At 49.1% G+C, this 22278-nt stretch overlaps 1 protein-coding gene across 2 annotated transcripts in view; it reads left to right on the forward strand.

Annotated features, from left to right (window-relative positions):
• Positions 1-22278, forward strand: part of LOC139275856 (coiled-coil domain-containing protein 122) — a 214165-nt gene that overhangs the window by 118111 nt on the left and 73776 nt on the right. For both annotated transcript variants that reach the window (XM_070893063.1, XM_070893064.1), the window contains exon 3: positions 5221-5619. In XM_070893063.1, the coding sequence (XP_070749164.1) occupies positions 5221-5619 (399 nt within the window). The remainder of the gene's footprint in view (positions 1-5220; positions 5620-22278) is intronic.

Here is a 22278-nt window from a genome sequence, read left to right on the forward strand (position 1 = left end):
CAGGCTCGAAGGGCCGAATGGCCAACTCCTGCACCTATTTTCTATGTTTCTATCAGATTTCTGTTTAAAAAGCTGATTTTCATTGTGTGTTTCTCTCCCTAATATTATTTCCCTGTGTTCACAACCAGAAGGGAGTCTCTGTGCCAGGCAACCTGTGCTGAGTGTCTGTGAGTAATGGGTAGGAGGTGTTTATCTATTTCTGAGATGGCAAACACATTTCTTATTGTTTCTGGTCTTTGGGGAAACAACTTCAATACTTAGCTCGTTAATATTTTACCTATTGTTTGTGTCAGTGCTCTTTTAATTGAGTTGTGAAAATATACTTTGCTTTAAAAACCTAACATTTCAATGCAACATTTTTCTGTGGACTAATACTCAAAAATCCCAAAGCATAACAGTAGTGTTGTTCTGCAGTTTGTTTTCATTGATTGTAGTCATGTAGAAGCTAGCCTGGCTTGTGCCAATTGAAACATATCAATTACTTTCACCACAAGTTTGTACTTTCATAAAAAGGCTGTTTTTTTACAAAGTAATAAATAGATTGATTAGACATATTGGGCTGTGCCATTGTATAATAGAGCATCATTTGTATTGACTTGTGATGGTTCGTAATGTTTCACCAAGGTCGAGCGATTCATTTAACAATGAAAATTCTCTCTTAATTTTTTTTAATTAATGCATGTCACCAGTAATAAAAGTTCATTGAATTGTGACTTATTTTCCTGTTGGTGTAATACATTTAAAATATCAGACTAAATAACATTCCTGGGATTTGGCTATATTCGTTTTCAATTACACCCGTAATGATCTGCCTTTGTGTCTAAATGGGCCCAAGTTTCCTGCAACAGGGAGGGATTCAAATTCCTGGGGCATTGGAACCGGTTCTGGGGGAGGTGGGACCAGTACAAACCGGACGGTCTGCACCTGGGCAGGACCGGAACCAATGTCCTAGGGGGAGTGTTTGCTAGTGCTGTTGGGGAGGATTTAAACTGATATGGCAGGGGGATGGGAACCAATGCAGGGAGACAGAGGGAAACAAAAAGGAGGCAAAAGCAAAAGACAGAAAGGAGATGAGGAAAAGTGGAGGGCAGAGAAACCCAAGGCAAAGAACAAAAAGGGCCACTGTACAGCAAAATTCTAAAAGGACAAAGGGTGTTAAAAGAACAAGCCTGAAGGCTTTGTGTCTTAATGCAAGGAGTATCCGCAATAAAGTGGATGAATTAACTGTGCAAATAGATGTTAACAAATATGATGTGATTGGGATTACGGAGACGTGGCTCCAGGATGATCAGGGCTGGGAACTCAACATCCAGGGGTATTCAACATTCAGGAAAGATAGAATAAAAGGAAAAGGAGGTGGGGTAGCATTGCTGGTTAAGGAGCAAATTAAGGCAATAGTTCGGAAGGACATTAGCTTGGATGATGTGGAATCTATATGGGTAGAGCTGCAGAATACCAAAGGACAAAAAACGTTAGTGGGAGTTGTGTACAGACCTCCAAACAGTAGTAGTGATGTTGGGGTGGGCATCAAACATGAAATTAGGGGTGCATGCAATAAAGGTGCAGCAGTTATAATGGGCGACTTTAATATGCACATAGATTGGGTTATCCAAACTGGAAGCAATACGGTCGAGGAGGATTTCCTGGAGTGCATAAGGGATGGTTTTTTAGACCAATATGTCGAGGAACCAACTAGGGGGGAGGCCATCTTAGACTGGGTGTTGTGTAATGAGAGAGGATTAATTAGCAATCTCGTTGTGCGAGGCCCCTTGGGGAAGAGTGACCATAATATGGTGGAATTCTGCATTAGGATGGAGAATGAAACAGTTAATTCAGAGACCATGGTCCAGAACTTAAAGAAGGGTAACTTTGAAGGTATGAGGCGTGAATTGGCTAGGATTGATTGGCGAATGATACTGAAGGGGTTGACTGTGGATGGGCAATGGCAGACATTTAGAGACCGCATGGATGAACTACAACAATTGTACATTAGTGTCTGTCGTAAAAATAAAAAAGGGAAGGTGGCTCAACCGTGGCTATCAAGGGAAATCAGGGATAGCATTAAAGCCAAGGAAGTGGCATACAAATTGGCCAGAAATAGCAGAGAACCCGGGGACTGGGAGAAATTTAGAACTCAGCAGAGGAGGACAAAGGGTTTGATTAGGGCAGGGAAAATGGAGTACGAGAAGAAGCTTGCAGGGAACATTAAGACGGATTGCAAAAGTTTCTATAGATATGTAAAGAGAAAAAGGTTAGTAAAGACAAACGTAGGTCCCCTGCAGTCAGAATCAGGGGAAGTCATAACGGGGAACAAAGAAATGGCGGACCAATTGAACAAGTACTTTGGTTCGGTATTCACTGAGGAGGACACAAACAACCTTCCGGATATAAAAGGGGTCGGAGGGTCTAGTAAGGAGGAGGAACTGAGGGAAATCCTTATTAGTCGGGAAATTGTGTTGGGGAAATTGATGGGATTGAAGGCCGATAAATCCCCAGGGCCTGATGGACTGCATCCCAGAGTACTTAAGGAGGTGGCCTTGGAAATAGTGGATGCATTGACAGTCATTTTCCAACATTCCATTGACTCTGGATCAGTTCCTATGGAGTGGAGGGTAGCCAATGTAACCCCACTTTTTAAAAAAGGAGGGAGAGAGAAAACAGGGAATTACAGACCGGTCAGCCTGACATCGGTAGTGGGTAAAATGATGGAATCAATTATTAAGGATGTCATCGCAGTGCATTTGGAAAGAGGTAATATGATAGGTCCAAGTCAGCATGGATTTGTGAAAGGGAAATCATGCTTGACAAATCTTCTGGAATTTTTTGAGGATGTTTCCAGTAGAGTGGACAAGGGAGAACCAGTTGATGTGGTATATTTGGACTTTCAGAAGGCTTTCGACAAGGTCCCACACAAGAGATTAATGTGCAAAGTTAAAGCACATGGGATTGGGGGTAGTGTGCTGACATGGATTGAGAACTGGTTGTCAGACAGGAAGCAAAGAGTAGGAGTAAATGGGGACTTTTCAGAATGGCAGGCAGTGACTAGTGGGGTACCGCAAGGTTCTGTGCTGGGGCCCCAGCTGTTTACACTGTACATTAATGATTTAGACGAGGGGATTAAATGTAGTATCTCCAAATTTGCGGATGACACTAAGTTGGGTGGCAGTGTGAGCTGCAAGGAGGATTCTATGAGGCTGCAGAGCGACTTGGATAGGTTAGGTGAGTGGGCAAATGCATGGCAGATGAAGTATAATGTGGATAAATGTGAGGTTATCCACTTTGGTGGTAAAAACAGAGAGACAGACTATTGTCTGAATGGTGACAGATTAGGAAAAGGGGAGGTGCAAAGAGACCTGGGTGACATGGTACATCAGTCATTGAAGGTTGGCATGCAGGTGCAGCAGGCGGTTAAGAAAGCAAATGGCATGTTGGCCTTCATAGCGAGGGGATTTGAGTACAAGGGCAGGGAGGTGTTGCTACAATTGTACAGGGCCTTGGGGAGGCCACACCTGGAGTATTGTGTACAGTTTTGGTCTCCTAACCTGAGGAAGGACATTCTTGCTATTGAGGGAGTGCAGCGAAGGTTCACCAGACTGATTCCCGGGATAGCGGGACTGACCTATCAAGAAAGACTGGATCAACTGGGCTTGTATTCACTGGAGTTCAGAAGAATGAGAGGGGACCTCATAGAAACGTTTAAAATTCTGACAGTGTTAGACAGGTTAGATGCAGGAAGAATGTTCCCAATGTTGGGGAAGTCCAGAACCAGGGGACACAGTCTAAGGATAAGGCGGAAGCCATTTAGGACCGAGATGAGGAGGAATTTCTTCACCCAGAGAGTGGTGAACCTGTGGAATTCTCTACCACAGAAAGTTGTTGAGGCCAATTCACTAAATATATTCAAAAAGGAGTTCGATGAAGTCCTTACTACTAGGGGAATCAAGGGGTATGGTGAGAAAGCAGGAATGGGGTACTGAAGTTGCATGTTCAGCCATGAACTCATTGAATGGCGGTGCAGGCTAGAAGGGCCGAATGGCCTACTCCTGCACCTATTTTCTATGTTTCTATGTTTCTATGATTTGCGCCTGATTTTTAGGAGCAACTGGTGGAGAACGGACTATCTTAGAAATCGCAATTCTCCACATTTTTTTTTCTGCAGTTCTAGTCAGGTAGAACAGTTCTACTTTATGACAGAATTTTTTCTTCAAAAGGGGGCGTGTCCGGCCACTGACACCTGATTTCAAAGTTTCCACAGTGAAAACGTACTCCAAACTAAAGTAGAATGGAGCAAGTGAAGATTTTTGTAGAACTGAAAAAACCTGTTCTACACATTAAAAAATCAGACGCAGGTTACAAATTAGGCGTCCAGAACGAGGTGGGGGGGGACGGGGGGAAGGGAACTCATTAAATTCTACAATCAATCCTTATTTATACTTCTACAAATATTATACAAATAAATCCAACCTGAATAAACATTTATAAGCAAAGAAAAGATTAAATAAACCATCTTCCTACCTGTGTGAAAGTGCTTCAGCCATCGTTCGAAGGACACCATCGTTTGTTGCCACGCAGGGGAGGGAGGGGAAGGAGACAGCGGCTTGTTGCCGCGCAGGGGAGGGAGGGGAAGGAGACAGCGGCTTGTTGCCGTGGAGGGAGGGGAGGGAGGGGAAGGAGACAGCGGCTTGTTGCCGCGGAGGGGAGGGAGGGGAAGGAGACAGTGAGAAGGGAAGCCTCAGTGCTGATGTGCTGATGGCAATGTAGTTTTATTAAAAAATGTTCAAAAATTAAACAGCTACAAAGAACTACAAAAATGGCCGAGTGCCAATGTTTTTTTTCACACGGAGCATGCGCGAACGCTCCAACGCGCACGCGCAGCGTTGCCGGCAGGAAAAAAACTAATTTAAATGGTACCCGCCCCCTCCCACTTACAAAATCAGCGCGAGTGTAGGCTCCGCCCCCCCGGGCGCCTCGCCAAACAGACAAGGAGCTGCAGAGCGCTCGAGAATAGCGCGTTTTTTTTCTGGCGCCGTTTTAGGCGCGAAAAACGGGCGCCCAGCTCGGAGGGGCGCCCGTTGTTTATCCTGTGGAAACTTGGGCCCAATATGTGGTATTACTGCTAAAAACACTATTGCAACCTAAAGTACTGTTTTCTTCGCTGGTAACTGAATGGAATAAATGCTGACAGTTCTGATATAAAATGCATGTTATTTTATTTTACAGGCCCAATTGTTTGAAATGGAGAAAGAAAATAAAGTTGTTTTACAGGAATTTAGGACAACCGAGAAACAGATTTACCATTTTGAGAATGAATCAGAAAGTCGGCGACAACACTCCGCTGAGCTGGAGGCCCAGCTCTGGAGCCTGAATGCAGACAATCTGAAACTCAAGTTTGCTATACAAGAAGAAGAAGAAAAATATTTTAAGTTGCTGTCTGGATATGATAAATATCGTAAAAAAATGTTGGCTCACAAAGAGTTGACTAATCAGCTGGAAAGTAGAACTCCAATAATGATGGAACTTAAAGAAAAAATCCTGATGGTCAAAGAATTAAAAGCAAAGAAAGAAGAGCTCGTGACAGATCTTATGAATCCTGAAGGAAATATTATAAAACAAGTGCAGGTTTGAAACATCTTCCATGATATCACATTTTTAACCTTATTCTCGATTATTTTGACTTTCATATCTTCTATTAGTTTTATGCTGAGCCCCAACTGCCCATACCTTTGAGAGCGTATGTTCTTTCTTTGAGATCTAGGTAAGTTTTCAATATCATGACTGGGAAATGAACTGCAAATGCTGTCTGGTAATTGCTTTTAGCTACTGGGTTTATTTTATCTTCATAAGATCTCACTCTAGTCTTTGAAAGCAATAGAACAACATATCAGACTTTGTTTTAAGTTTGAAATATAAAGCAAATTTACTTTACAGAAGATGAACAAGCACATAAGTAATGGTCAAGCTGCCTAGCTATACATTTACGGCAGACTTCCTTCCACCCAACTCCTTGAGTATAAGTGGTTTTGCCCTTGGTGGTTTCAAATCACCCCTCCTTACAACAGTTCTAGACCCCTGGAATTATAGTAGTGAACAGAATACTCAGTTATAGACAAATCTTTCGGTCTCAACTGTCACAATGCTTTGATTCAAGTTAAAGCACACACCTGCTTCCAGTAAAACACACCCTGGTGGCGTAAAACAAACACAGTATAACACACAACACTTGCCCGTCTGAACAGGCCCCTATTGCAAAGTACCCACGACTAAAACACCCCTGCTTGGCTCAATAGGGCACCACCGAATCTGTCAAACAGACTGTGCATACGCCTATGATCGGAGCAGAAACCTCCCCACTAAACTCCTAAGGCTCGGTTGGGACACACGACACCCCTTAACACTATGCGGTGGTCTAAAGGATGTGTGGGCTGGGATAATGCTCACCAGTGACCCCTCTGGCTTACTCACTGCTTCTCCCGATGAGGCGTATCTTCTGGTTTCGTACCAATCTGTGGTTTCCAAATCCAGTCTCAAGGTCAGCTTCCCAGTCGAAATAGTGAGGCTCTCTTTGCTCGCAGATGGTTTCTTCTCTCCGTCCCAGACGGAGTGCTCAGTCCTTGAATGCGTTGAATGAAGCAAGCAAACATTGAAGAGGAGAGAGAGAGATAGCAGCAAACTGCCTCTCTTATACCTGAAAAATGCTCGCTGAATTCTCGCGCCAAAAACCAGTCCTTTGCCTGAGACACTCCAACTAAAGAGCAATGAATTACATCTTCGGCCTGTGCCTTTGTTACTGGGCTCCTCCTGGGGATAAAGGCTCCAATGAGTGGGTGGCCAGATAACTTCCTTTGTCCTGAGATTCCCGCGCTCTGGGGCTCTCAGTCATTTCGATGGCTTGAGCACTGACCAGTTTACCTGATCTCTCACTGATGGGTTCCATTACATGACAAAAAGGTCCTCCATCTGCTTTCAGCCATCCCAGACAATCCCTGCCCACCTGATGTGTATTCCTGTGGAACATTCCTGGGCCTGTCCCAGTCATGTCAGCTCTTCTGACAAATGAAAAAGCAATGTCCCAAAATGAAAGTCCAAAATGTTTACGCCGATGCTGTCGATGTTTACGTCGATGCTTACAGTCCCCACTTTGATATTTCAGGAATCCCTCTGGAATATCAAACATCCGCTGGTGAAAAAATATTGTGGCCTCTAAGCAACCCTATATACTACACTTTTAAACACCCCGAATACATCCCTTAAAATACAACATGAAACTCATTCGTACAACATATCTACAGAGAAAAACATTCAGGTTCAATCTTTAACCAAGGCCTCCCACCGATTTCGGAGCACCTTGCTTCACCTTTTGCAAGTTAGCCGCAACAAATTACAATGAGAAACTGTATAATTACAAGAGTGTGTGAGCAAATCCGGATCCTTGGAGGAACTTCTACATTCAAACCAATGTTCCACCAGGGCGGGGAATTTATCCCTTTAATTTCCCCACCCCGTGTTCCAGTTTGTCTGTTCCAATGTAAAATAATGTTTCTGCGAGAGCTCGATGGCTTTTATTAACGTTGTGAGATGTTCGGATAGAAAAGGAATCTGATATCCGAACTGTGATGTACTGCTGCAGATTATGGATTGTGTCATTCAACGGGATGTGTACCGTGGATGGCTTTGGGATTGGAAGGATGCGCTCTTGGACCACTTGAGCTTTGGTGTGGGGTTTGAAGCAGAAAGTTGTATCGGTGACCGGACACCAAGTGTCGCGATGCACCCGGTACTGGTCCACGCTCGGTATGACGCAGTACGTCCGCATATGCTACCTGAAGTGGAATGTGGCTCTGGGCCATCACCTCCATGGTGCAATTAATAGGCTCTGCACTCTCTGATTCAAACCCGCACTGTGGCCGATCGAACGCTTTCAAGTGCTGGGGACACAATATCACGTGTGTGCCCCTCCTCTGGTACCCCTTGAAGTCAGTGCCGGTCATGGCATGCTCCCACTTTATTACAAACGGTGGGGCCCCATGGTACCACACGTGCGCACCCCCTCCCGTAAGATGCCAATGTTTTCCACTCTGCATACTGGCACTGGCTGTGGTGTCCCGCACAATACTGGCATACACAACACAATCCCCATAACAGTCTGGTTGAACCGACCGTAATCCACTGGGACTGGGTAGGCTTCGGAAGCTAAATGGAGCTGACTCATCGAATTATGATATGGGCTGAGTGCTGCGAGGTGCCAGTTGCTGACCCACGATGGGACGCTACCTTGCTGGAGTTACTCCAAATTACTGCGTCCCTCGCCTGGCAACCAGACACCGCACTTCATTCATGGCTGCCTGTGCCGAGGCAGTCCTATTCTCCCGTATTAATTCATTAACCGTTTAAGCATGTGTCTCCAGCTCCGCAGTGATCTCTTTTAAGTGAATAGTCACCGCCTGGTCCTCCTTTAGCTGTGACCCTACCACTTCGTTCCCTGCCCCCAGGACCTTCCACAGCTGGTTTTTTAAACCGCTAACCTGCATCTACAGCTGCACGTCGTCCATACTATTGACGAGAGATATCCCCGCGCTAAATGCCGTAGTGACATCATTGAGCACCCCTCGCCTCTGCCTCCTCGGACAACGTTATCGTACGCTCCCATGTCATACAACTTTTCCCGACTCACATTCCCATAACTGAGTTCAAAGAACTGGCGGAAAATTTATTTAATCGGGGCCTCATACAGCTGCTCAGTCTCTTTTGGACACCAGTCGGCAGATGTACCCCGGTTAAGTTGAAAATGACCGACGCGCCCGTGTAATGCACCCCTTAGAATAGAACCTTTCTGGTCGGGACTAAAACTAAACCATTCCCTGGGTCTGGTGTGGTGGTGGGACAGCTAACTTCTGTCACCTGTACCAGTGGGGCTGTGGGCAGGGGCTTCCTCTTGTGTGCAACAAGCTCTGTGGAATTTATTGTGTTGGGAGGGTCTGGGATCACGCAGGAGTCCATACTCTGATCCCATCCCTGGAATCCTGCCATTACCTCGAAAAGGCAATCGACACACCCGCTGGGCATATCCGTTCCGACCCCCACATACACACATAAATTCCCTGTTCCTCCTTCCGCCACTTGTCCCAGCACACTTCCACTCCCGTGTCCCCATAATCTGTCAGTACGTATCGTTCCCTAGTCTCTCCCAGTCCGCTGTCTGGTTCCCCGTGTTCTGACTCAATTTCCTGAGCCACCACAACCGTCCCAGGGGAATGTACCCCTTGCACTTCAAGCATACGCGCTTGCCCTTGGTCACCCTAACCTGTGTGGCTGTGACCTTCAGTCTGGGACATGGTATGGAAGCCTCCCCGTATGTGAACCCGGCATGGCTGAAGTATTTCGTCAAATTCGACCCCAGCCACCCTGGCCACTTTCCCTTGTGGAAGTAGGCTGTCCGGTCCCATCCCGTCCGTGTCCCCTGTCCTACTCCTCTGTGTCACAGTGGGTCTGTTCCGCCCAGGACAGCCATAGAGGAAGGACAACTCGGCATCTCCTCTCCTGCTGTGCACCGTTCCTGGCCAACATACAAAACATGCTCAGTCTCAGGGCTGTCTCCATTCCATCCTTGGCTTCCTGCAAAACAAAACTAACAAGCACCTTGCTGTGAGAGGGTCTACCTCTAGAGGTCTGGCTTCATTACAACTAACCAAAACACCTGTGATGTCGGGTGGCCCCGTTAGGGCGCCTCTTGCCTGGGCCTTTTACCGCTCCTGGTCGGCGTGTAAGGAGGCATCCACGGTGCCTTTGGCCGTGGGATCCTGCTGCTCCTTCTTACAGCCCCCACCACGGGGTCCTCGCTGCCCCAAACTATGGGAGGAAGACCCGCGTGCTGTTTACAGCGCCCTGGTGTTGATTTTCTTTCCTTACCCTTTTCCCCCGGGTAAAACAACTTCCACTGGTTCACGTGGAACCACTTTGTGCACCTTGGAAGTTTAACCACGTAAACCATGGAGCTTGCCTTATCCACTATACCGTAAAGTCCGATATACAGTGGCTCAAACATCCCTACACGAGCGTAGTTTCAGACCATCACCTAGTCCCCTACCTCCCACTCGCGCGTTCTCTTGGGCTCGATTACTCCGGTGCTGCTTCCCCATGTGACTGGCTGCCTGCCAATGAATCTACTTCAACCTCGTACAGATTCTTGACAAACTTATCCCGATTTACTTCTCTCACTTGACCTTCGGTGAGAACCGGTGCCAGAACATGGGTGGGTGTGCGCATGACCCTCCCGGTCATGAGCTCATGCAGGGAGTACCCTTTGCTCCTGGACAAGCTGGCTTGGACCCCATCAAAACTAACGGCAGGACCTCATCCCACCTTTTTGGGGACGGCCCTGTTTCCTTCCGAAGCCTTTCTTTGATGGTCCGATTAAGTCGCTCCACAACTCCCAATGACAATGGGTTGAGAGCCACATGCTATTTACCCACTTTCCCCAGAACCTTCAAGGTGACCTGCATGATTTGCTCCGTGAAGTGGCTCTCTTGGTCGGACTCCACGATCTGTGGCAGTCCCCACCTGAAGAACACTTACCAGAATATTTGCCGTCGCCAATGCTGTGGTTGATCGGTAAAGGAAGGCTTCCACCCATTTGTAGAACACATCTACCAGGACCAAACAGTACTTCAAACCCCCCTTTGTGGTGGGCAATGGCCCGATGTATCGACCTGTACCGACTTCCATGGTCCCTCTACCCTTCTCGTGTGCCCCATGGGAACCTTCCTACGTTGCGGATCGGGGTTGTTCGCCGCACACACCAGACAGTCTGCGCAAAAGTCGCAGACATCCTCCCTCAGTTGTGGCCACCACCCTGCCTGTTCTACTCTTTGCCAGGTAGTTTCCGGCCCTGGGTGTCCCGCTCCTGGGCCCCCATGGGCCAACTGGAGGAATTCCCTTTGGTGTGTTTTGGGAACTATCCACCGATCCCCCTTAAAGAGCATCCCCTCCTTTACGGTGATGCACGCTACCCCATATGGACCTTCAACATTCTCGCCCTGATCTAGCTGCTTCAGGACGACCTTGAGGACGGGATCCTGTGCATGGACTTGCCTCAAATCCGGAGCCAATGCTACCCCTGCACTTCCTGGTGTCCCGCCTTTGTCCCGGATCGCTGTTACTGGGCCGGACCTGTATGGATCCCAAAAAACTTCCCTGGCTCCCTCCTTTGCTTAATCATCTGCCCTTTGGTTGCCTTTCCCTCTGGGCTCTGTCTTAGAGTGAGCCTTTACTTTGTGGATGTAATGACTTCCCGGGGTCCCCGTGGCTTCTAAGACCTTTCTCAACAATGGTACTGTTGCTAAGAGCTTTCCGTCTGCGGATGTGAAACCGCGACAAACCCAGATGGCCAAGTATTCGGTACACGAATTGCACGGAAACATGGAATCCGAGCAGATGATATATGGGGCTGGGAACTCATTGTCGTGGGTAATGACGTACACCACTGCCAACAGTTCGGCGTGCTGGGCGCTCAGGGTGCTCGGGAGTTTAATGGCCCTTGCTATCCCAGCCGTAGGGTCATAAATCCCGAACTAGACCCGTCGACGTAGATCTTGGGTGTAACCTGGGCCAAAATCCTACGTCCACGTCCCATAGCCCTTCCACTGTACACTTGTGGGCCGTCCCTGGGTAGATCATGTTAGTGGCCAACTTGGGCTCACTCAGGCCTTGCACTCGCAGATGCATTTGTGAGAGCAATAAAGTCCAGCGGCAATGTGAGCACTGCTCACCGTGCCGTCCTTTATCCTCCCATCTAATAACATCTGAGTGCGGGTATGTTGGGTTAGTAGAATGATCAGGGACGCTCCCGTAAGGGGTTTGAGCACTTTATGGCCCAATGCGTGGCGAGGAGATGCCTCTCGCAATTGGAATATTCCCGTTCTACATCCGTGAAGACTCTTGATGAGTACCACACGGGCCTCAGTTTGCCGTGCGCTCAAACTGTCCCCGCTGACTGCTACTTCCAAAAAGAAGTCCTCCCCACCATTAATCGTACCTAATGCAGGTGCCGTCTGCAGGTCTCCCTTGAGGCGATTAAATGCTGCTGTGCAGTCCTCATCCCGCTCCCATCCAACTCCCTTACGGAGGAACCAAAGCAGAGGGGCTGCCGTGGCAGTGTAATCTTCAATGAAATCCCTGCAGTACCCCGTGAGCCCCAGGAAGGATCTCACCTCCATCACAGTCGTGGGGGCTGGTAACTCCTGTACCACCTTCCATTTGGCCTCGTCTATAGCCCTTTCCCCAGCCCTCACGGTCAACCTGAGGAATTTTACTTCCCTCTGATGGATCTGAGCTTTCCTAGGATTGACCTTGAATCCTGTCTCTCTCAGCAGCTCCAGCTGCTCGCCAGCAGCGGATCATGCTCCTCCCCCTCGTCGGAGAACAAAAGCAAATCATCCACATACTGCAACAACTGCTGTCTGCTGAAACCCTTTAAGGCATCTGCCATACATTGGTGGAATATGGAGGGGCTGTTATGAAATCCCTGGGGAAGGCATGTTCATGTGTACCGCTGTCCCTTAAAAATGAAGACAAACTTGTACTGGTCTTTCCATTTCAGGGTAATCGACCAAAATCCGTTTGAAATGTTCAGCACCGTAAATCTAGTTGTGGTTGCTGGAATATGCCCTATCAGATCAGCTACGGCCGTGACTGGGCGCGCAGGCTGGGATATTTTTGTTGAGCACCCGATAGTCCACGGTGGCTCTCCACAACTGGTCCGGTTTCCTAACCAGCCAAAGTTCACATGTGTGGCTATGGGCCTGAACATTTCTTGTGCTACCAGGGATCCCAGTGCCGTCTCCGAGTCGGCATCTGCCTCTCTGGGGAACCTACTGCCTCTGTGGCCGTGACATGGAGTCCCCCTGGACTTGGATTTCCACCCCTGTCACCCTACCACAGTTGTGCTTGTGTGTGGCGAACGATGCGAGGTTGTCCCGCACGTACGCCTGGTACTCGGCCGGGGTAATATTGACCAATTGCTCTTGGTCATAACTCCCCTTTGGCATCATGGTACACATGTTGCCTTTTCCTTCCCCTTTCCTTGGGATCACTACAACTTCTTTCTCCTTATCAGAACCCACTGCTCCCCAAAGGCAGTGATTCCTCAAATCCACTATAATTCTGTGGGCTAACATAAAGTCGGCCCCGAGGACTCCTGACCCTGGCTGTACCTACTTTATTAGGATGCATTCACACCTGGTGTAGAGGGATCCTAAATCCATGGCTAACGGCCTGGACATCGCCCCCGCCTGCTCGTTCCCGGTGAACCCCACGAGACTGAATGGAACCTTGCTGGACCAAGGTGAATCGGTCAGGTTACTCGCGTGGATCACCGTGCTCGAAGCCCCGATGTCCACCAATACTTCCCCTCTACCTTCTCCACCTCCATCCTCACATGGTCTACTCCACTCACCGTATATGAGCGAACACAGGTACTCAGGCTGGGTGCATGCTGTTGTGTATCTGTAAAGCATGCACTCCCATGTTCCGCCACCAGGGAGCTCATCCCCTGAAGTCCCAAGGGATCCCAGCATCCCTTGGGAGCACTGTATATAAGCCGGCCCCTAATGCCTGTTCCTCACTCTGGAGTGTCTTATTAAAGACTGAGGTCACTGTTACTTTAACCTCCCTGTGTGCAGCCTCATCTGTGTTAGGAACACAATAACTGGCGACGAGTATACGAATCCAACGCAAAGATGCAGCAAACTGTGGGCATCCTGGAGAAGTTCTTGGAGGGTGAGGACCGGGAAGCCTATGTCGAACGGCTAGACCAGTATTTTGGAGCCAACGAGCTGGACGGAGAAGGAAGCGCTGCAAAAAGGAGAGCGGTCCTCTTCACAGTCTGCGGGGCACCGACCTACAGACTCATGAAGAATCTTCTGGCTCTGGTGAAACCCACAGATAAGTCGTATGAGGAGCTGTGTACACTGGTTCGGGAGCATCTTAACAATTGGGAGAGTGTGCTGATGGCAAGGTATCGATTCTACACGTGCCAGCGATCTGAAGGTCAGGAAGTGGCGAGCTATGTCGTCGAGCTAAGGCGACTTGCAGGACAATGTAAGTTTGATGGCTACCTGGAGCAAATGCTCAGAGACTTTTTTAAATTGGGCATTGGCCACGAGACTATCCTACGAAAATTTTTGACGGTAGAGACACCGACCCTCAGTAAGGCCATTGCGATAGCACAGGCGTTTATGTCCACCAGTGATAACCCCAAACAAATCTCTCAGCACACAAGTGCTAGCAATGTTCATAAATTAACTGGAACTGTGTTTGCGAGCAGAAATGTACAGGGCAGAAACCATGAGACTTCAACTGCCAGCAGGCCTCAGGTGACCCAGATGACTCAGAGTCCGCAAAAAAGTATGAATGCAAGGCAATTCACACTTTGTTGGTGTTGTGGAGGCTTCCATTCAGCCTATTCATGCCGCTTCAAAGGGTATGTTTGCAAGAGCTGTGGAACAATGGGGCACCTCCAACGAGCTGCAAGCTCTAAACCCTACTAACCACCACGTGGCAGAGGAAGATCGGTCCATGGTGGATCAAAGCAATTTCGAGCCTCAGAGAGAGGAGGCAAATGCTGAAGTACACGGGGTGCACACATTTTCGACGAAATGTCCACCTATAATGCTAAATGTAAAATTGAATGGCTTATCCGTAGCCATGGAACTGGACACTGGCGCTAGCCAATCCATCAAGAGTAAAAAGATGTTTGAGAGACTGTGGTGCAACAAGGCATTCAGACCAGCCCTGAGCCCCATCCACACGAAACTGAGAACGTACACCAAAGAGCTTATCACTGTTCTGGGCAGCGCCATGGTCAAGGTCACCTACGAGGGCACGGTGCACGAACTGCCACTCTGGATTGTCCCGGGCAATGGCCCCACACTGCTTGGAAGAGCTGGCTGGGCAAAATCCGCTGGAACTGGGATGACATCCGAGCGCAATCACATGTCGATGAGGCCTCATGTACCGAGATTCTTAAGAAATTTCCTTCCCTTTTTGAGCCAGGCATTGGAAACTTTTCCGGGGCGAAGGTGCAGATCCACTTGGTCCCATTCACCACAAGGAGCGAGCGGTACCTCACATGATGAGGGAGAGAGCAGAAATCGAGCTGGACAGGCTGCAATGCGAGGGCATCATCTCCCCAGTGGAATTCAGCGAGTGGGCCAGCCCGATTGTTCCAGTACTCAAAAGTGATGGCACGGTCAGGATTTGCGGCGATTATAAAGCAACTATTAATCGTTTCTCGCTACAGGGCCAATACCCGCTACCTAAGGCAGATGACCTATTTGCAACGCTGGTAGGAGGCAAGACATTCACCAAGCTCGACCTGACTTCGGCCTACATGACCCAGGAGCTGGAGAAGTCTTCGAAGGGCCTCACCTGCATCAACACGCACAAGGGACTGTTCATCTACAACAGATGCCCGTTTAGAATTCGTTCGGCTGTAGCGATCTTCCAGAGAAACAGGGAGCGCCTACTCAAGTCGGTACCACACACGGTGGTCTTTCAGGACAACATATTGATCACGGGTCGGGACACCGTTGAGCACCGACAAAACCTGGAGGAGGTCCTCCAGCGACTTGATCATGTAGGGCTGCGGCTGAAGAGGTCGAAATGCGTCTTCATGGTAACAGAAGTGGAGTTTTTGGGGAGAAAGATCGCGGCGGAAGGCATTCGGTCCACAGACGCCAAGACAGAGGCTAACAGGAACGAGCCCAGGCCACAGAACGTCACGGAGCTGCGGTCGTTCCTGGGACTCCTCAACTATTTTGATAACTTCCTACTGGGGTTAAGCATCCTCTTAGAGCCCCTACATGTGTTATTGTGTAAAGGTGAGAACTGGGTATGGGGAAAAAAACAAGTAATTGCTTTTGAGAAAGCCAGAAACATTTTATGCTCCAACAAGCTGCTTGTATTGTATAACCCGTGTAAAAGACTTGTGCTAGCATGTTATGCATCGTCGTACGGAGTCGGGTGTGTCTTACAACAAGCTAACATTGCGGGGAGGTTGCAACCTGTCGCCTATGCTTCCAGGAGCTTGTCTAAGGCCGAGAGAGCCTTCAGCATGATTGAGAAAGAGGCATTAGCGTGTGTGTTCGGGGTAAAGAAAATACATCTGTACCTGTTTGGCCTCAAATTTGAGCTGGAAACCGATCACAAGCCCCTCACATCCCTGTTCGCTGAAAACAAGGGAATAAATACTAATTCCTCAGCCCGTATACAACGATGGGCACTCGCGATATCAGCATATAACTATACCATCCACCACAGGCCAGGCTCCGAGAACTGTGCGGATGCTCTCAGTCGGCTACCATTGCCCACCACGGGGGTGAAAATGGCGCAGCCTGCAAACTTGTTGATGTGGCGCAGCCCGCAGACTTGTTGATGGTCATGGAAGTGTTTGAAAATGATAATTCACCTGTCACGGCCCGCCAGATTGGGACTTGGACCAGCCAAGATCCAATGCTGTCCCTAGTAAAAAACTGTGTACTGCATGGGAGCTGGGCCAGCATCCCTGTTGAAATGCAAGAGCTAATCAAGCCGTTCCAGCGGCGAAAGGACGAGCTGTTGTGGGGCAACCGCGTAGTGGTACCAAAAAGGGCAGGGAGACGTTCATCTCGGATCTCCACAGCACACACCCGGGTATAGTAATGATGAAAGTGATAGCCAGATCCCACGTGTGGTGGCCAGGTATCGACTCTGACTTAGAGTCCTGTGTACGGCAATGCAGCGTGTTTGCTCAGTTGAGCAACGTGCCCAGAGAGGCACCACTAAGTTTGTGGTCCTGGCCCTCCAGACCATGATCAAGGATCCATGTCGACTATGCGGACCCGTTTCTCGGTAAAATGTTCCTGGTGGTGGTGGATGCTTTTTCAAAATGGATTGAATGTGAAATAATGTCGTGAAGCACCACCACTGCCACCATTGAAAGCCTGAGGGCCATGTTTGCCATCCACGGCCTGTATGACATACTGGTCAGTGACAACGGGCCATGTTTCACCAGTGCCAAATTTAAAGAATTCATGACCCGTAATGGGATCAAACATGTCACCTCGACCCCGTTTAAACCAGCCTCCAATGGGCAGGCAGAGTGGGCAGTACAAACCATCAAACAGAGCCTTAAACGAGTCATAGAAGACTCACTTTAAACCCGCCTGTCCCGAGTACTGCTCAGCTACCGCACGAGATCCCACTCGCTCACAGGGGTGCCCACGGCTGAGCTACTCACGAAAAAGACTCTTAAAACCAGACTCTCGCTGGTTCACCCCAACCTGCATGATCAGGTAGAGAGCAGGCAGCAGCAACAAAATGATGGTCGCGCCACTGTGTCACGGGAAATTGATCTGAATGACCCTGTGTATGTGCTAAACTATGGACATGGTCCCAAGTGGATCGCGGGCACGGTGATAGCTAAAGAGGGGAATAGGGTGTTTGTAGTCAAACTAGAAAATGGACAAATTTGCAGAAAGCACCTGGACCAAACGAGGTTGCGGTTCACAGACTGCCCTGAACAACCCACAGCAGACACCACCTTTTTCGAGCCCACAACACACACCCAAAGGATCAACAACACCACGCCGGACCAGGAAATCGAACCCATCACGCCCAACAGTCTAGCAAGGCCAGGCTCACCTAGCAGCCCAGCAGGGCCAACAACACGTCAGCCCAGCGAGGGCACAGCCAACACACCAGAACAGACATTTGTACCGAGGCGGTCCACCAGCGAAAGAAAGGCTCCCGACCACCTCACCATGTAAATAGTTTTCACTGTCCGCGAATTTCTGAGGTGCTTCCCCTGCCAGTTGCAGTGTCCTCTCTACCCGAGAGAATGGACTACCCTGGGTGTGACCCATGGCTCTCAGGATTTCTTCCTTTAAGCTGGCCGTGGTCCCCTGCCCCCGTTTGGTCTCGGCGGACAGGGCCTGATACAGTTTCCCATCTAGGAAAAACAGCAACAGTTTGTAACCCTTGGCCTCACTACACCCGTTAATCCCCCCAATCTGGTCCACCTCGGTGAAGTGAACTTTGAGGGGTCCCCTTCTTTGTTTAACTTGGGCACCCCCGAGATCATATTCTGCGCTGCGGGGTGGTGACTGGAACCACAAAATCGCTTTGCAGTGCACCTTGACCCACGCCATCTATGGGCGGGCCGAACTTCTTGATACACTCATAATAAAGGATGAAACTGAGTATTGTGAACAATGAGCAAGTGTGACCTTAGCTCCTTTAATAAGACTCCAGAGTGCAGGTACCTCGTGGGTGGCCTGCTTATATACGGTGCTCCCAAGGGATGCTGGGATCCCTTGGGACTCCCAACAGGTAGGCCCTCTCGTGGTAGTGTGATCCAGGTTGCAAGGGGTTAAATACATAACATCACTCCCCCGTAAAGTTAATAGTACACTTATTTACAGGGTGAGGCGATCTGGAGCTTTTCGCTCCCTTGTCGATTGTCTCGGTACAAATGCGGGTGTGGGTGAGTTGGTTAGTTCTTCGCTGGGCAGCCGGCCTTGCCGGGCTGCTGGGGATGGTGAGTTTGGCTTCGTGGTCAACCATGATGTCGGTTGCCACTTGTGTGTGTTGGAGGGTCAAAGTTGGTGGTGTCTTCTTCGGGTTGTTCGTAGCTGTTGGGGAACCGCAATTTGATTTGGTCTAAATGTTTTCTGCACATTAATCCATTGGCCAATTTGACCTGAAACACCCTACTCCCCTGTTTGACTATGACCGTGCCAGCGAGCCATTTGGGACCATGTCCATAACTGAGTACAAACACAGGGTCCTTGACCTCAATATCGCGTGACAAATTTGTGCGGTCATGGTACACACTTTGTTGATGCCACCTGCCCTCCACGTGATCATGGAGATCAGGGTGGACAAGAGAGAGCCTTGTTTTGAACGCCCTTTTCATGAGCAGATCGGCTCGGGGAACCCCGGTGAGCGAGTGGGGTCTGGTGCTGTAGCTCAGCAGCACACGGGACAACCAGGTCTGCAGGGAGCCTTCCGACACGCGTTTCAAGCTTTGCTTGATGGTCTGAACTGCCCGTTGTGCCTGGCCATTGGATGCGGGCTTGAACAGGGCAGATGTGACGTGCTTGATCCCATTGCGTGTCATGACTTCATTGAATTCAGCACTGGTGAAACACGGCCCATTGTCGCTGACTAGGACATCAGGCAGGCCGTATATGGCAAACATGGCTCGTAGACTTTCAATGGTTGCCGTGGACATGCTTACAGACATTATTGCACATTCAATCCATTTTGAGTAAGCATCCACGACAACCAAGAACATTTTGCCTAGAAATGGGCCCGCATAGTCCACATGGATCCTCGACCACGGTTTGGAGGGCCACAACCACAAACTTTGCGGTGCGTCTCTGGGGGCATTGCTCAGCTGAGAGCAAGTGTTGCACTCGAAATCTGAATCGATGTCGGGCCACCACACATGGGATCTGGCTATGACTTTCATCATTACAATGCCTGGGTGGGTGCTGTGCAGTTCACAAATGAACGTATCTCTGACTTTCTTGTGTAAGACCACGCGATTACCCCACAACAGACAGTCCGCCTGCAGGGATATTTCGTCTTTGCGCCTATGGAATGGTTACATCGCCTCCTGCATCTCAGCTGGGACGCTGGACCAGCTCCCATGGAGGGCACAGTTTTTTTACCAAGGACAGTAAAGGATCCTGGCTGGTCCAAGTCTTGATCTGGCGGGCCATAACAGGTGACTTTTCGTTTTTGAATGCATCCATTACCATGTGCAAGTCCGCAGGCTGTGCCATTTCCACCCCAGTGGTGGGTAATGGTAGCTGACTGAGAGTATCAGCGCCAGTGCTCTGTGCCCGGTCTGTGGCAGATTACATAGTTGTATGCCGACAGCGTGAGTGCCCATCTTTGGATGCGGGCAGAGGCATTGGTGTTAATCCCTTTGCTCTCAGAGAACAGTGTTATGAGCGGCTTGTGGTCAGTTTCAAGCTCCAACTTGAGGCCAAACAAGTACTGGTGCATTTTTTTTAACCCCGTAAACGCATGCCAGACCCTCTTTTTCAATCATGCAGTAGATCCTTTCGTCCTTGGACAAACTCCTGGACACATAAGCGACCGTTGCAAAATCCCCGATTAGTTAGCCTGTTGTAACACACACCCGACCCTGTATGACGACGCATCGCAAGCTCGCACTAATCGCTTACAAGAGTTATACAAGACAAGCCGGTTGTTCGAACACAATATATTTCTGGCTTTCTCAAAGGCAGCCTCTTGTGAATTCCCCAATACCCAGTCGTCTCCCTTGCGCAGTAGCACATGTAGGGGCTCTAGCAGGGTGCTTAACCCAGGTAAGAAATTACCAAAATAGTTGAGGAGTCCCAGGAACGACCGCTGCTCCGTCACGTTCTGTGGTCTCGGCGCATTCTTGATGGCCTCCCTCTTGGCGTCGGTGGGTCTAATGCCGTCTGCTGCGATTCTTCTTCCCAAGAACTCGACCTTCGGCGCCAGAAAAACACACTTTGAGCATTTCAACCTGAGTCCCATGCGATCCAACAGACTAAGAACCTCTTCCAGATTCTTCAAGTGCTCAATGGTGTCCCGACCTGTAAATAGTATGTCATCCTGGAAAACCACGGTGCAAGGAACCGACTTTAGCAGGCTCTCCATGTTCCATTGGAAGATTGTCACTGCCGACCGAATCCCGAACGGGCATCTGTTATAGATGAACAGACCTTTGTGCGTGTTGATGCAGGTGAGGCCTTTCGAAGACTCCTCCAGCTGAGGTCAGGTCCAACTAGGTGAACGTCTTCCCTCCAGCCAGGCTCGCAAATAGGTCGTCTGCCTTGGGTAGCGGGTACTGGTCCTGCAACGAGAAACGGTTAATCGTTACTTTATAGTCCCCACAAATTCTGACCATGCCGTCCTCTTTAAGTACCAGGACAATCGGACTGGCCCACTCGTTGAATTCCACCGCCACGATGATGCCTTCTCGCTGCAGCCTGTCCAGCTCAATTTCCACTTTCTCACGTATCATATATGGTACCGCCCATGCCTTGTGGTGGATGGGTCACGTACCGGGAACAAAATGGATCTGCACTTTCACCCCTGAGAAGCTTCCAATGCCTGGCTCGAACAACGATGGAAATCTGCTCAGAACCTGGGCCATGAGGCATCGTCAACGGACGAAAGCGCTCGGATGTCGTCCCTGTTCCAGCGGATTTTTCCCAGCCAGCTTCTGCCAAACTGTGGGGCCATCCCCTGGCACGATCCACAGCGGGAGTTCATGTACTGCTCCATCATAGGAGACTTTGACTTCTGCACTGCCAATTAAGGGATTAGTTCCTTGGTGTAAGTCCTTAGTTTGGTGTGAATGAGGCTGAGCTTGAGCCTGTGTGCCTTGTTGCACCACAGCCTGTTGACGGCCTTTTTACTCATTATGGACTGACTTGCACCCGTGTCCAGTTCCATAGATACTGGAATTCCGTTCAGTTCAACTTTCAACATTATTGACATTTCGTGGTGCATGTGTGTACCCCGTACACTCCTGCCTCCTCAGTACGAATCTCCAATTCAGCCTAATCTACAATGGATCGATCTTCCTCTGCAACGTGGTTTGCAGGGTTTGCAGCTCGTCTGCACATTTGCTGGAGGTGTCCCATTGTTCTGCAGCCGTTGCACACATAGTCCTTAAAGCGGTAATGATGGGCCCGATGATCACCTCCACAACACCAACAAGGTGTTAACTGCCTCGCATTAACGATTGATGGTGAACTCTGGGTCATCTGAGGTCGTGCAGCAGCAGCCGGCGTGTACGTTCTGCCATGTATATTCCTGCTCACAAACAACGTTACTTTGTGCACAGTACTGGCCGAAACCTGTTTACTCTGCGAAATCTGTTTGGTGTTGTCACTGGTGGACATAAATGCCTGGGCTATCATTATGGCTTTGCTTAGATTCAGAGTTTCAACAGTCACCAATTTGCGAAGGATTATCTCATGGCCAATGCCCAGTACAAAAAAGTCTCTAAGCATTTGTTGTTGGAATTCCTCAAATTCGCAATGTCCTGCGAGGCGCCTTAGTTCGACGACATAGCTCGCCACTTCCTGGCCCTCCGACCGTTGACACGTGTAGAACTGATATCTCGCCATCAAACACTCTCCTTAGGACTTAGGTGCTCCTGGACCAGCGTATACAATTCTTCATAGGATTTAGTTGTTGATTTTACCGGAGCGAGAAGATTCTTCATGAGGC

Source organism: Pristiophorus japonicus, chromosome 11 (genome assembly GCF_044704955.1).
Source record: "Pristiophorus japonicus isolate sPriJap1 chromosome 11, sPriJap1.hap1, whole genome shotgun sequence".
Classification (NCBI taxonomy): domain Eukaryota; kingdom Metazoa; phylum Chordata; class Chondrichthyes; family Pristiophoridae; genus Pristiophorus; species Pristiophorus japonicus.